At 54.9% G+C, this 16,138-nt stretch overlaps 1 protein-coding gene across 7 annotated transcripts in view; it reads right to left on the bottom strand.

The window, feature by feature from the left end:
• Positions 1–16,138, bottom strand: part of EIPR1 (EARP complex and GARP complex interacting protein 1) — a 126,309-nt gene that overhangs the window by 6,528 nt on the left and 103,643 nt on the right. For 4 of the 7 annotated variants that reach the window (XR_010405412.1, XM_064571880.1, XM_064571879.1 and 1 more), the window contains 2 exons: positions 10,260–10,359; positions 137–273 (listed from right to left, as the gene is read on the bottom strand). Coding sequence is in view for 6 of the 7 variants with exons in the window: in XM_064571880.1 (XP_064427950.1) it covers positions 137–273; positions 10,260–10,359 (237 nt within the window). In the remaining variant the exon portion in view is untranslated. The remainder of the gene's footprint in view (positions 1–136; positions 274–10,259; positions 10,360–16,138) is intronic. The other 3 variants (XM_064571881.1, XM_064571882.1, XM_064571884.1) reach the window with 2 other exon arrangements.

Below are 16,138 nucleotides of genomic sequence, written 5' to 3'. Positions count from 1 at the left end.
ACAAAACGAGATGCATGCCTTCCTGCGGAAAAACGAGGCCAAGATAGACAAGCCAGGTGCCCCAGGTACCTCTGACTCGGAACTGCCCCCAAGCGGATGGAGAGGGGTGCGTCCGCGGGGTCACGCCATCACTGACCTCATGCTCCGCGTGTCCCACCCTCGGATGGTCGTGTCGTTCGCAGTGGCCACCTGGGTGCCGGTGTGGTGAGGACTCCACCGTCCCGAGGTGAACTTCAGCTGCCCCTTCCCTTCCAGGGATGCCGAACTGGCCAGCTGCGAATTTGACGGTGTTTTAAGGGAAGAAGAAAAAAACAGTAATGTGAACCTTTTTCTGAAAACTTAAGAGGACATCCTGTATTCACAGGATATTATTGAAAATAATTACTGAAAATAATTTAAAAACTCTGTCTTTGTTTCCTTCCCTTAAAAGGCAAAACTGTTTGAACCTTACTTGGAAAAAAACTACAAAACTGAGCACGGCAAAAAATAGAAAGCATATTAATAGGCCCTGTATGAAACAGGACTTGCTAGGCTGTGCCTGGATCATCGGCTCAAACCTGAGGGCAGCACCACCCAACACCTCAAACACCTGGCTTTGCCCAAAGGCACACATGGGCCAGGGGGGTACACGTGCCCGGACAGATGCTGGTCTCAGGACCCAGCCTCCCAATCGCAGGCCTCCAGCTCCTTTCCCCAGAGGTTTGGCCAAGACCTCGTGAGACCCACTGGAGCTGTCTCTGGGCCAGCACTTCCACGTCCTGAGAGATGAGGGGCTCCCAGCTGTTGAGTGGGGAAAAGAGCTTCCTGCCACACATGTCCCTGCCCACACGCCCACTGGACCACGTGGCACTTGATGCACAAAGACGTATCACACTGGCCACATTGTTGTTCTGAGCTGGGGTTGACTCTGCCTGCATGGTGACTGCTAAAGGCAGGGAGAGCTCTGTGCCATCCATCCCCTGGGGGCATCACCTCATTCATGTTACCTTGAACACCAGCCTCATTCTTCGAAGGAGCCCTGGGCGGGGCCTGAGGGAGGTTTGAGGGAGTCACAGGGAGCAGTGAGCATCCCCTGTGACTGCCCTGGGTTCTGCGGCCATCTCAGTGGTGTATCGGGGCCCCTGCAGCAGGAGTCAGGGTGAGCCCCCAGACTCAAAACAGACAGGTCTGGGGTGGCCCTATAGAGTCTGTCGGCAGTGCAAGGGGATTCAAGGAGAAACTTGGGGGAGAGCACCCGTTTCCTCCCCGGTGAGACTGGCCCAGCTAAGGAACGTGATGGAGGACACCTCTGTAAGATGGCCTTCTCCAAGCGACCCCCTCATTCTAGGAAGCACTGCAGCGATGGCCGCCCACCCGGAACGCACTCCCCTGCCCCACACAGGAGGCACTTCCCCCTTCTCTCAAGGTTTCCTGACTCAACTTGTCCCAGAAAATCTTTCTCCAAAAAAACCCCATTTTCCTGCCTTACTGACGTGGCCTATATCATGCAGGAAGGCCGTGGCGTGCCGAGGATGCGGAAAGTCAGAAATGGAAGGCACAGCGGCCGGGGACAGAGGCAGAGGCGAGACACACAACAGGACGGGAGAACAGAGGGCCTTCCCAGGCTGAGCTCAGCAGGGTCAAGCATGAAAGCCGCCGGTGCCCGTGAACGCCAGGCCGACACGGTTGCCGTGAGATCTTGGCGGGCCACAGAGAGCCACCGTGGGCAGCAGCATGGGACAGACTGGAGGACAGGGCCTGAGGCCAGTCCTGTAGTGGTGAGAAGAGCTGAGGTCAGGCAAGTGGTCACGGGGCAGAGTGGCCGGGGGAACAGAGAAGGGGGCTGCTGGTGAGCCAGGACCCCACAGGCTCTCAGGGCGATGTCAGGAACCATGTGCACTGGGGACTCCGACAACAGGGCCCCCCACACCTCACTCCCACACCTGTCCACACCCACTCGGAGCTTCTCTGGCACCCTCCAGACCAGCGTCCTCACGGCCCCCAGGCAGGGGCAGGGGCACCCAGAGCACCAGGGCCTGACGCCCCACAAACAGACACCCACAGAAGACCAAGCTGACCCTGAGACTCATCACGAAATTCCCAGGGAGGGATGTGGCCTGACTCAGCCTGTCAAGATCCAGCAGGACCAGTTGGCAGCAGCCAACTGGGTGGGGTAACAAGAACACGCAGACTGCGCAGTAACCGTGCTGGGAGCGACGCTGTGCTGATGAAGGATGAGGCTCTGCCCTCTCTTCCTCCCCACCTGTCTCAGCAACCCGGGCACTGGGGCCCGTGGAGAGCGTGAGGCATGAGGGTCTGTGGTAGGTGGTCCCACACGGAGCCCACAGGGGACCCACCACGCCAGAGCCACCACCACCAAGCCACGGAGGAAAGAGAACTGCCGGCAGGTAATTCATGACAGGGACCCAGACCCTGAGCCACACAAGGGCGGCGAGCAAGCGCATCGGGCAGGAGGTGAAGACAAACTGTCCCAAGCGCAGCGACCAGCGTACTTTCCAGAGGAGCAACATGACCTCAGATGCTAAAAACAGCTATAAAATGTATGTTAGAGACGTGCGGTGAGCTCATGCTTGGCCCTGACTGTTCTAACTCGTTTTAACCTCCACATACACAGTATCAGCTAAGAAATGTTTTCTGGGTGTCAGACAGGAAAAGCAGGTGGAGGAGGCAGAGCCCGTGGAAGGTCAGCCCAGTGGCACGAGGGCAGGAGGTAGGACAGCCCGTGGCGGGCAGGCAGCACCCCAGTCCTCAGGCCTACAGGACCCCTCCCCTGGGTGTCGGCCATCAAACAGCAGCACCCTCTGTGCTGCGGGCTGTCCTGCGATTACACTATCTGAGGTTCTCCCATCTCACTGGCTTCGGTGAAGCTGGCTGCCACGCTCAGAAGCCCACGTGCAGGGAAGCGAGGAGCCCAGGCCCTCGGGCCAACCACGTCCTGCCACAACCTCGTCCGGAGCTTGGGGCAACCCCCCTCCCCAGGCGAGTCCTTGGATGAGACCCAGCTGCCTACGCCTGCACCACAGTCACATGAGAGACCTGCAGGGCTCCAGGCTTCCAGGTCCCTGACGTCCTCACAGACACCGCCCTGACGTGTGGGGGCCACGGGAAGCAGCCACCTTTGTGGTCCCCTGTCAGAGAGAGATGGATAAGAGACCCAAGTGCCAACCAGGGGAGAGGGGAGACCACGAGTGAATCCCAGCAGCTCCACGATGGGCCAGTCGAGCCCCCTGACTTCACAGCCAGGAAATCTAAGACCCAGAGAGGGTGGGCGACTCACCCTGGGTCACACAGCCGGTGGGGCAGGAACAGGACCTGCCTCCTGCTTCAACGCCTGGGCTCACTCTGGGGCATGATCTGCCCAGGCAATGCAGACTCCATGCCCCAGCCCCCTTAATGACACCCCGAAGGAGACCTTGCCATCAGCGTCAGGACATTGCTCAGGGCAGCCAGCACGGTGTATGCTCTACTGTTAACCAGTCGTGTGTCTTGGTTCCCTGGCAGCATGGAGACAGAGCTCAGCAAGAACTCCAGAGTGCTCGGCACACAGTGATCTGGCTTCAACGTTAAAGAGAACCAGTCAGTGCTTCCCACCCCAGAAGGAACGATTAAAGCCACCCCACGAACTTCTCTTCAGAGATGTAACCAACACCCGGACACAGACAAAGGAACACAACTCTAATGAACAAAATGCGGCCTCACACTGTGGTGAGCAGTGCACGTGGCCATAAGGTTTCCAAAGAAGAAAGCGGCACTCCCTGCAGCCAAGGCCCGGAGCTGATGAGGTGCCGGACTTGCCCGAAGATAACGGAGGAGCGGCTGAGAAATCTAAGTGCCGCTTCTCACCTCCTCGGAAGGAGAGCGGCGAGGTGAAGCCATGGCAGGTCATGGCTTTCAGAGCGTAAGAGATACAAAGCATCCCGTACAAGCAAGTCCCGCCGATGTGCTCGAGCTCCCAGACTGCCGGGCAGGGGCCGCGTGCTTCCACGGCAGCCGTGACCACTGCCCGAGCCCCTCTGCTCCCGGCCAGGCTCTGCACAGCCACGGGATCTGCCGCAAGCCCCTTCCCACCCCCAGGAATGTGGGAATGTCCTTTGCCTCTCTCACGCTGGAAACTGCAGCCCCAGCTTTGAACACGAACCCCCTGAGCTGGAGCCTCAGCTCTGCTGCCAAGTGACCAGACACGTGACCTCGTCCCTTTGAGCCTGGCTTCTCTCCTGTAACTCTCTCAGGAGATGGAGCTATTCAAGAACCCACCCCGCAGGGCCGCGAAAATTAAGTGCCACCTGAAGAGCACGGACAACACCCAGAGCTCTGGCCTGTCTTCAGGCGTGAATGGAAGGCCCGGGGCTGCTGCTGTCTCCCGGGGCTCAGGGCGAGGCATCAGAAATGACGGAGCTGTGGGGGAGCAGGCTCAGCGGGAGAGCCCCAGCCCACCGCTGTCCTCAGGGTGTGGAAGGAAAAGGGGAGGAAGAGCAAACTGACGGGGAATGGGGACGTGGCCGGCACACACCTGCCGAGGTGTGTGTGGCCAGGGGTCTGCAGAAGGCAGAGGTGGGTCCTGCCACCCCCCCCGTCCCAAGCTGTCCCAGGTCACAGGGGTGGGTGTCCCCGGCCCCTGAGTGTGGCTGCAGACCCCGGTGGGCCTAGCGGCTCCCACACCCCACCAGGGACTATTCCCCGGCCTCCTGGAAGCCAGAGCCTTCCTGTCTTCAGAAAATGCTCACAGGGCAGTAGGTGCCAGCACTGGTGAGGGAATTTGAGGTTGTTTTAAATTTATTTTTAGCTTATCTCAAACAGACTATTTGTAGGAAGAACAGAACTAAAAGGGCTTTTCCCCCTTGGCTGCACCAAAACCTAAGCTCTCTTTGCAGAGGAGAAGGTGTATCCTGCACCCACAACCGTGGGCTTGACCTCGGCCCACACGCAGAACAGGAAAGGTCGTGAGTGCGGATTTAAATTTTCTCACCAAGATGGACGAGAATATAGCAGAGAGTTTTGTCACGCCAACTAGACGCTGGTGATCCGTTGGAGGGAGAGATCTAATTACAGTTGATTAGCGAGGGAGACGTCTTTTATGAAGAATAACAAAGGCTTAAAAACCTGGAAGCACTGTCGTGATGACATGTGTCTTCCTGCGTCGAGCGTGACCCTTACCTGCCAGCTCTGAGGGATGATTTAATTAGGAAGTGCACAGAGGCTGCTCTTCGGTACCTCCGTTTCCCTCCTCGGTACCTCTGGCCTTTGCACCAGGGTCCTGTTGACCTGACCCTCACTCCTAATCCCCTTTCAGACTGTGTGTCCCCACCACTCTCTCCATGCACCCATCCCTCCCTCCCTCCGTCAGTCCACCCTTCCACTCCTGTCTTCCTCCCTCCACCCACCCACCCAGCCATCTGTCCATCTGGCTCGTGCGGACCGCTTGCCACGCACCAGGCACTGTGGGGCAGGCCGCCCCCACGGGAGGTCCACTGTGACACTGCCCTACTTTATAGATGTGGAAACCGGTCCCGACTTTCCAGACGAGGACACAGAGGCTTGGACAGGCCACGACGCTTGCCCAAGGTCACCTGGGAGTGAGTGGCAGAAGCGGGACCTGGTGTTGCAGCTCAGAAGGCTGCCTGGGCTCCAGCCACAGCACCACGGCCTTCAGCGTCTCCCTCCCGTGCCTTGCGCTCGCCGCTGCCCCCTCACCACAGCCGCTGGCCCACACCTGTCCCAGGCTGTCACGGCAACGCCTGCAAACTGGAACTGACTCATCTCTACGCTGTGGACCCTCCCTCTGGGAGGCGAAGCCCAGGAAGGCCGAGGCTGTGTCCCCGCAGAGTCCGGGCCCACTGAGGGGCGCGCGTCTGCTCCCCACAGCAGCACCTGTGTTCCCTTCAACACACTTGGTTTGTCAGACGTAACATTCACTCTATCATCCACTCTTACTAGAAAGGAGTCTTTTGAGAGCGTGGGAAGAAGCGCTTGCCAGACACCAATGCCCTGCCCGATTTGTATTTGATGCCTTTTTCCAAGAGCTGATGGAAGACTAAGGAATCCTAGTTGTCTCCGATATTTATAAAATCAAAAGCTATGTGCGGCTATTACGCAACATTAAGATACGCGACTTAGGAAACTCCGCACTCCGTGTTTTCTTGAAGATGGCGGCTTTTTGACGACCATCCTAACGCACCAACTCAGGCGGCTGCGGTCTGAAACGCGTGGTTGACGTCGGCGATGCAGACAGCACTCAGATATTCTGCAATGCCTTCGTATGCGGCTCACCAGAAAGCCAGCTTTCAGAGTTTTACCCTGTTTTCCGTGGACCAGCTTCACGACGCTTGGAGTTTGCTCCAAATAAATGTTGACTGTTCCAACGCTCACGTCCACCCTCACAGACCAAATGTGACCGTGGCCGCCGAAGACGGGCGAGCGCCGAGCCTCAGGCCAGCAAGGCACAGCGCACGCGTGCCGGGGCCGCGACAAGCTCTCCACGGGGCGGAGGAGCAGGGTCGGAGTGCAGTCCCGAATCTGTCCCTCAAACCATGCCACCTCTCGGACATCCCCTGGCTCGCTGGGCCTTACTTTTTCTCAACTGTCAAGCGAGGGAGTCGAATTCTGTGACCCCGAGGTCTGTGTCTTCGCGTGATTGCTTCAAAATCACTGTCTTTCTTACGCGGCCTGCCGTAAAGGCAGTGGGGGCAAAGATTTGTCCACACACCATATGAGCCGTGTTACAACTGCGAAGGCACACCGGGGGTGTCTGGGGACCTCGCGGGCCTCCTGCCACGTCCTCAGCGCTGGCCGTCCGCACTTGCCAAGTGACCACATGCACCAGGCATCTGGGGGTTCGCCTTCCTCTGTCCTCACGCAGGGAAAGGGTCGCTAGGGCAGCAGAGACCTTGGACATCAGTCGAGGTGAGGGAGGACAACCCCCATCCGGCGGGCCCGTCGAGGGCAGCAAGCGTCCCCTCTGGCGGGGATGCTGACCATGGGGAGGCTGTGTGCGTGTGAGGCTGGGGGAAGCCTCTGTTCCCTTCTTCCAACTTTGTTGTGAACCAGGTAAAACCACTCTAAAAAGTGAAGTCTATTAAAAAAAAAGATGAAAACCTTTCCTCTGCAAGAGGCTCCACTGAAAAGATGGGACAGAGAGCAGGGGCCACAGTGCGGGAAGGCCCCCCACGTGGCACAGAGCAGCCACGTCCACCCACGCCCATCTGCGGAGACCCACCCCGCTGCCCTGGGGGCTGGACACGAGGTCCCTGCGTGGGCCACGTCCCCAGAGGGCAGATTCCAGGGAGCCCCCTGCAACACTCCCGCCAGCACCGACTGGGCTTCCGTTCCCCTCAGGGCCACACCTGGAGAACAGCGGGCCGGGCGTGAGGCGCGGTCATGGTGTGGCAGGCGACAGACAGGCTCCCAGGAGGAAGGGGCACGTGGGGGCCCAGCCCGCTTGTCCTACAGGCAGCCCCACTTCCGCCCAGCCCTCTGCCCCCATGAACAAATGCATGTTTTATATTTCCAGGCACAGCAGACGTGGCCCAAGCCGCTCTGAATGATTTTCCTGTCACCACTAGCTTCCCCTCCGCACTGATGTGCAGTCGGTTCCTGCTGTAGGTTTTAAGCCTCACATTAGAACATTCCTGCAAGAACACTATGTCCTTGAAGCCCATCCTCTTCCTTCTGAGAGGCGTTCCTGAATGTCACTGCCTTCAGGCCCTGTACCGCCGGGCAGGGGACACCCCAGGTTCATCCTTGAGAAGCCCCCAGGCTGACGCACGGCCAGAAGGAAGAGGACAGCCAACTCTCAAGGCACCCGTCTTCCTTTTGCTCTGCTGCTCTCTGCACCTGGAAAGCTATTTCTTTCCACAGCTACTGAGAGCTGCTAGGCCCCAGAGATGGATGAGCACACTCCAAAACAGGGAGGCTTCCCCTCTGCCTTCATCGGGGCCGGGACCCCGAGCAACCTCCCCCTGCAGACCGCCCCTGGGCTCTGCTAATGATTATAAATGGCAAAGAACCTCCGATTTAATTGCAAAAGGTAATGATGCAGTGAGCATAAGATTAGATTCACCACAGAAGGCAATATCCTCCAACAATAAAAAAAAAAAAAAACGGAGGTGCTGGGTGTGAAGATGGCCGGAATCGATAGGAAGGTTTCGGTATTAAATACCACGGCAGAGGGTCGCAAAGTGGTATTGACAGAAGTGCTGACGGCAGATAAAAACGAAGGAGAAAAAACTAAATTGGTCTCTGCAGAAAATAAGTTACAGATTAATCACCCTACCATAAAATCATTCTGAGATGGCCGAGGGTCTGGAGAGGCGCCCCCGTCTGCTTCCAGGACGGGCTGTGGGATGCGCGCACATGCACAGAGGGCTCACCTCCTCCTGGCCTCTCCGGCCAGGCAGGGCGTGGCACGGCCCAGGGCTCCGGGGCCCACAGCTCCCCCAGCATCTCCGTGACCTGCACTACATTAGGAAAGGACTCTGCCCTTCCATGTCTGGTCTTTGGCCACACGGGAGCACCCTCGAGAGGGAGGGACAGGAGGGGGCTTGCCGCTGACCCAGACTCCGACTCTGCGGCCGGCCCCTGGGAGGGCATGCACCATCTCCCCCCAGACCTGTAGCCCACAGGGAGCAGCCCCAGGCACTGGGTTACCCTCAAGTTTCCTGTTCCGCTCTAAAATCTGGGTGAAATTTGCATTCTACTCTACGATATAGAAATATGTCCTTTTCAAAATTAAAACAGTGATTTTTTTTTCCCCTTAAATATTACTTAGACATTACAAAGACAGACCAGCTCTTAATTTCACATTGAAGGCTACGAGACTCCCTTCTGACCATGCAGAATTTTAAAACTTAAACACGGCACTTTATATTCTAAAGAGTCTGACTTCGACTCAACGTACTGATGATAATCAATCACTATTTACACCATCTCTACCGCCTACCCAAGAACGGATTTATTAATACCATAACGTACCATGAGGGAAAAGGGCTGAAGACACGTCATGGGAACAAAGAAGCATAAGAAGAGCCACCACTACAGAAATCTGTCCCACAGACACCGTAAGCTCTGTCAAGTCTCTAGATTTTTCTCTCTAAAGCTGTTACTTTGATGTAAACAAATGCAATGAAATCATGAACACAATATAAAAGTCACATCTTAGGGGTGCCTGGGTGGCTCAGTCATTAAGCGTCTGCCTTCGGCTCAGGTCATGGTCCCGGGGTCCTGGGATCGAGCCCCACATCGGGCTCCCTGCTCTGCGGGAAGCCTGCTTCTCCCTCTCCCAGTCCCCCTGCTGTGTTCCCTCTCTCGCTGTGTCTCTGTCAAATAGATAAATAAAATCTTTAAAAAAATAAAAATAAAGTAAAAAAATAAAAGTCACATTTTAAAAGTGGAAATTTTAAGGAATCAAACATGAAATATACTAATCAGTAAAATATTTACTCCAGAAGGACAAAGTATTTGAGGCAATGACTATTTGAAAGCAAAACTGGTTCCCAAGAAAGTCAGTGCTGAACACTAAACAGTGTGAAGATGCGCGGCCCCACAGGAGCTGTGAGGACCCAGCCTCTGCCGTCCTCAGAAACGGAACCCCGAGGGTGACATGCGGGTGGCCGTGGCTCAGGCAGCGAGGTGCTCTGTGCCGCCCAGCGGGCCCACGATCACACGCACAGGGTCTGAGGACTGTGACCGCAGAAAGGCGCACACATTCGAGTGAGGGGAAGGTCAGCTGACAGGACACCGTGGGGGGCGGTCACGGGCCACGGGGGGGTTACAGGCCACTGGGGGTCATAGGCTGAGGGGGAGAGGGGTCACGGGCCACTGTCATTTTTACAACTCACACAGAAACTCGAAAGAAGCTCATCAGCACCATGAAATTATTATTTTATGACTGCTCGTACCTAAAAGGCGGTTTTAACCAGACTTTGAAAAATCTGTTCATTGGAAAGACAATATACTTGAGACAAGAGAATATATGTCGGGATATCCCACAGCCTCCTTTGGACAAATTACGGCCAAACGGTGGGGTTTTGTCAACCTTCAGTTCTGTGTGCTGTCTGCATGGCCCAGAGGCCTGAACCCCAGGCAGCTTTCACCTGAAGAGCCAGTCATGCAATTCTCCGACTGATGATTCTGCCCGTTCATTAAGTATTTCATAATTAATGTCAAAATTCTAAGCGTATACAAACCAAGAAGTATATTCTGAATTCAGCCAAAAGGTCCAATTAAAAAACACAAAAAATGAAAACTGTAAGCATGTCACTCACCACGGCCCGGCCGGAGCTCTCCTGCAGGTCCCACAGCAGGATGTGGTTGTCCGCCAGCGAGATGACCTTCTTCCCGTCCCCCGTGGGCTCCCACATGACACTGCGAGGAACAGGAGGACCCCCATGAGTGGGGACGCGGAAGTCCCCGATGTCCCTGAGTCTGAGGCTATTGTGTGCGTCCCCCACAGGCAGCGAGGCTCGCCCTAGCACACGGCGATGGCCGGCAGCGGGCACACGTGTGGCGCTGCGTCCTCTCCCGCCCAACGTCCATGTCCTCCTGGCTCAGCTGAGGGCAGGCAGCTGGGAGGTTAGCAGGCCGGGCCGTCGGGGCGCTAAGGGCTACAGGAGGTGGGGAGGGCGGCCTGCGACGGGCCCGGCCCACTCGTGCTCCCTCCCTGTCCCTCGCTGCCCCTCTGGGGTCGCTTTCTCTCCCGCCACATGAGCACACGGTGGGAAGGCAGCCGTCTGTAAGCCAGGAAGAGGGCTCTGGCCAGAACACCACCGTGCTGACCCCCGACCTCCAGCCCCCAGAACCAGGACCAGTAAGGTCTGTTGTTTCAGACCCCAGCCAGTGGTGCTCTCTGGCGGCCGCCCGAGCCGACCCGTCTTCCTGGGGACTGAGGAGCAGACAGCTGACCAACTGCGCCGAGCGAACAGGACACGGCCTGCTGGGGGCCGGGTCTCAAGGAGGCCCAGCACGGACACTGCCACTTGGGCAGAATGCCCACATCTCTTGTAGCCCAAGGACTGATGGCAATGGGTGGGCGTCTGTGTCTGCCCTGCCTGTGACATCAGGTCACTTCGTCGTGGGTCAACCGATCTGAAGCCCAGTTTCCTGTGACCTGCAGCCAAAGCCACCACATCTGATTCAACGCCTGTCTCATAACTAGTGGCAGACCACAAATCTTATCAGCTGTGTGGGAAGGCCACGGAGAGGAGGAGCTTTCAGTTTGTCTTCGCTGATGAATTCCCAACGTGCTGTAAGGAGGAGAGTCTCTCTCACGTCCTGTAACGGGAGGGAGTGCACACATCAGCCAAGACCCTGCGGCTGGTCCCCCCGACAACACCGGCGCTGACTGACGGCGCCCGCCCTCACACCGCCTTCCCAAGACCGTCACTGGCGCTGCTAGGACGTGTAATCACAACACTGATGCCCTCCAAAACCACAGCTTCCTTCTCCTTCGGAGCTTAGCAGACACACACAGGTTCAGGCACCATGAGAGGTGCGGCGCGCCTCCATCACACGGAGCTTAGCACACCTTTTCTGAAGAATGCACAAGCTCCAGTATATAAAACTGAAACCCAGTAGCTGGAAGAGACGGCAAGAAACCCGGTTCTGAAACCTGCTGCTCCTGTTTTGTTGAGATACCGGCTAACCCTAACTTCGAACACAGCTCTTTAACTGCAAGATGATCAAACTTCTGGTGGCCGTTTCCACGGGTAAACTATGCAGAGTTCACACAACGGACAGTGAGGCCAAGAGGAAATGCAAACCAGGAAGGGAGAAGGGCAGCTCACAGGCCTGTTCTGGGGCAGAACGACGCACTGACCTGTGCTCGACCTTCCCCGGCTTAGCTCGGCGGCTGTAACAAATCACCACAGACCGAGCTGCCTACACAACACACATTTATTACACAGGCCGCTGCAGGCTGGACACCCGAGCTCAGGGGCCAGCGTGGCGGGGTTCTGCTGAGGGGCCTCCTGGCTCGCAGAAGGCTGCCTTCCCCCGTGTCCTCAACACAGCAGAGGGGGAGAGGGAGCCGCGTGCCTCTCTTTCCAGGGCACTGCTCCCATGGTGAGGGCTCCACCCTCAGGCCCTCACTGCCTCCCAGAGGCCCCACCTCCTCACACGAACACACTGGACATCAGCGTTGCAACATATGAATTTGTGGGCACAAGAAAGTGCAGTCCGTACGTAGCACCATGTATTAGGATGAGTACATTTAGGACGCCGCAAGGAGCTCCTGAGCAGATCTCACTCATAACTTACATGCCCCAGCACACACGCACACACGCACGCAGAGGTCAGGACAAGGAGAAGCTGCACAGCCATGGGGGTGACCACAGGGACAATGACTGCCCAATCCAGTGTTTGCAAGACCACAGTCTGAAAGGGGATGACACACATATGTGGACTTTTTAACAGAAACTCCAGAAATCCAGAGATTCCCAGGTGACTCACAAATCACAGGGCAAGTATTAGCCAATTTGATGCCAAAGACCGACTACTAACTATTTGCCTGTGGTTCCTCCGGCCAGGCTGAGGCTTCTGGACAGCAGACCCGGTTTGTTAAGAGTTCGTTCATACTCCCCACAGTGAGCAGCAATGTCTGAGGCACATGGCACATGATGGATGCTTGCGCCTGAGTTCCGAGGGAGAGTGAAGAACCCAGGTAAGCGCAGAGATGCCGCGTACAAAAATGAGACCGTTTCCAAGTATGTTCAGCAAACTGCTAGCCCATGAGGGCCGGGAACACAGCCAACAGCACCCAAATGAGAAAAAGCTGTAAAGGCATCTGAACAATCAAAATCCCTCCACTGAAGCTCATGTGTTTATTTTATGCTTTAAATTGCAGTGTCCCTTGAGCCCTTACTCAGACCTCCCCTTCCCCTTCCATCTGCCCACTGTTCTAGCGTGGTCGGTTATGATGTCCAAGACTACAGAACAAATGCGTGGGCCCTGGGAGAGCAGGGTGTTTGAAGCAGAAATACGGGGAACAGGGCAAGCTGTAAAAACTGATACCCACAGCAGAGGGGAGGGAGGTGGCAGGGAGGGAGGGGGCAGGGGAGTAGGGGAGGAGGAGGAGGAGGGGGAGGAGGAAGGGAGCAGGAAGGAAGGGAGGAGAGGAGGAGGGAAGGAAAAAAGATGATGGAGGAGGGTGGAGTAAGGAAGGGAGGAAGAAGGAGGAGGGGGAGGGAGGGGAAAGAGGGAGGGAGAGGAAAGTTGTGTGGAAACTAAGTCACAGGCTTGCTCTAGACCCCAAATCTGACAAGAAGCTGTGAGGAGGCGAGGCAGCAGGCTGCGGAGAAGCTCCTTCCTCCAGATGCAGCCGCGGCACTTACACCCCTCCTGCTGCCTAGAGAGCGGTCACCTTGGTCTGGCTCTGCTCCAGGGGTGCAAGGAGAGGCGTGAAGAGGGAGGAGGATGTCCTGTGGGAAACTGTGGTCTCCGCAACCACGCAGCGCGGGCCGAGGGGCACCTGTCTGTGGGAGTCAGCTTACGTGTGTCAGTAATCTCAGCAGAGCAAACAACCAAGTGAATTTCAAGTAGCCACAGAAGTGACTTCTCCTGTCTAAAAAGGAAAAAGATATAATAATTCAAAAAGATGTTTAAAAAAGCCTTAAAGTATACAGGAGGGGGATAACGGCTTGTGTTAGGAAACAGGCTGCCCTAGGGTTCTTACAGGTGGAGGGCTTAAGAAAACCTTCATTTCTTCGGGAACAAAGCTCTTGCCACTTCTGAAGGTCACAGCGAGTATGATCGAGAACAGCAGCAAAGAACACAGTACATGGGGGAAATGAGGTTCAGAGCAGGCGCCTCACCCGAGCTGGTGGGCAGGCCCACGTTGTCTTGCAGACGGAAACCCCAGACCTGGGCTGGGGGTGCACGGCGGACAGACTTATTCCTGCCAGAGCTCTGTGAAACCCACTGCCCAGGAAAGGCCTGCTGAGCTTCTAGAAACACAGCTACAGGTGGTTCTATAGCTTCAGAGGAGTAAGGGCAAGTCCCTACACCATCGTGGTTCCGCGGCGCCCCCGTCCCGCCCCTGTCTCTCAGCAGAGGTGAACTCACGAGAGTCTTAACACAGACCCGAGGCTGCAGGAGGTTCCCCTGCCAGAACCAGGACCCAAGCTGGAAAGAGCAAGTCACTTCAATAAAACAAATTGTTGCAGATTAGGACAAAGAGAGGCCGGCTTCTGGAGGCAGGAGGGGCTCGGCTGAAACACCACTTCCTCCGGGGAGCTGGTCTGACCCCCAGAGGCCGCTCGGACTGCCCTTTGTCCTGAAGCCAGAGCAAGCCCCTGGGCATTCATGTCCGCTTCCCGGCGAGACAACAAATTCTGCACGAGCCCAGGCTCACCTGGTGGTATGTGCCAAAGCACCCAGCCCAGACTCTGACCTTCGCAGGAGAGGCACTTAATAAAGAGGTGTTGGAAGAAAGAGGGAACGAAGAATTAATTACACTTCCTCTCAGCCTGTGTCCAGTGCACCTTATAATGCGTGAAAAATAAAATTGGAAAAAGATTCTACTTATCAAGTACACTCAGTGAAGATTGGTGCATCTTGGAGCTCATTTGAGAGGGTTTGCTATTTAGTCTCAAAAGGACCTCATCAAGAAGAGGTGTTGCTTGTTCACCGACTCTGTCATGTTGGAGACACAATAAGCAGAGCGAGCAGAGAAGGAGCCCCACGGTCTCCCTCTCGGACACGCGCTCCCTGCTCCACCCACGCCCCCTCCAGGCGGTGAACTGTGGGGCATCGCTCCTGGCAATCAACCAAAACTGAAATGCCCAGCCTGCCCCCGCAGCCCCATGCCAACCCCCATGGGTATCTCTGCCCATGTGTCCACACCACCCTAATCTCCAAATGTACCAAACAGTATACACTGCACCCCCATTCTTCTCTAACCGCCGGGTTACAACTCTCCCATGAGCAAAATCTTGGGAATAATTTTTTTACAACTCTCCTTCCCAAATTCTACATAAAAAAGCAATAAAGTCTATATGTCTGATTTTGTGCCAGTACCATGCTGTCTTGGTGATCACAGCTTTAGAATATAGCTTGAAATCGGGCAATGTGATGCCCCCAGCTTTGTTTTTCTTTTTCAACATGTCCTTGGCGATTCGGGGTCTTTTCTGATTCCATACAAATTTTAGGATTGTTTGTTCCAGCACTTTGAAAAATATCATTGGAATTTTGATCGGGATGGCATTGAAGGTATAGATTGCTCTGGGTAGCATAGACATTTTAACAATGTTTATTCTTCCGATCCATGAGCATGGAATATTTTTCCATCTTTTTGTTTCTTCTTCAATTTCTTTCATGAGCGTTCTGTAGTTCCTAGAGTATAGACCCTTTACCTCTTTGGTTAGGTTTATTCCAAGGTATCTTATGGTTTTTGGTGCTATTGTAAATCGAATTGTTTCTCTAATTTCTCTTTCTACAGTTGCGTTGTTAGTGTATAAGAAAGCAACTGATTTCTGTGCATTGATTTTGTATCCTGCCACATTACTGAATTGCTGGATGAGTTCTAGTAATTTGGGGGTGGAGTCTTTTGGATTTTCCACATAAAGTATCATGTCGTCTGCGAAAAGAGAGAGTTTGACTTCTTCTTTGCCAATTTGAATACCTTTTATTTCTTTTTGTTGTCTGATTGCTGTTGATAGGACTTCTAGTACTATGTTGAACAATAGTGGCGAGAGTGGGCATCCTTGACGTGTTCCTGATCTTAAGGGAAAGGCTCTCAGCTTTTCCCCATTGAAGAGGATATTCGCTGTGGGTTTTTCATAGATGGATTTTATGAACTTGAGGAATGTTCCCTCTATCCCTATACTCTGAAGAGTTTTAATCAGGAAAGGATGCTGTATTTTGTCAAATGCTTTTTCTGCATCAATTGAGAGAACCATATGGTTCTTCTCCCTCCTCTTATTAATAGAACAGAAGAGAACCCAGATATGGACCCTCAACTCTATGGTCAAATAATCTTTGACAAAGCAGGAAAAAACATGCAATGGAAAAAAGACAGTCTCTTCAATAAATGGTGCTGGGAAAATTGGACAGCCACTTGCAGAAGAATGAAACTTGACCATTCTCTAACACCATTCACAAAGATAAACTCAAAGTGGATGAAAGACCTCAATGTGAGACAGGAATCCAT

Source organism: Mirounga angustirostris, unplaced genomic scaffold (genome assembly GCF_029215605.1).
Source record: "Mirounga angustirostris isolate CCGP_5_RB_7025 unplaced genomic scaffold, mMirAng1.0.hap1 SCAF_10, whole genome shotgun sequence".
NCBI classification, from domain to species: Eukaryota; Metazoa; Chordata; class Mammalia; order Carnivora; family Phocidae; genus Mirounga; species Mirounga angustirostris.
The sequence above is the reverse complement of the archived record's forward strand: the minus strand, read 5'-3'. Positions and strand labels throughout refer to the sequence as shown.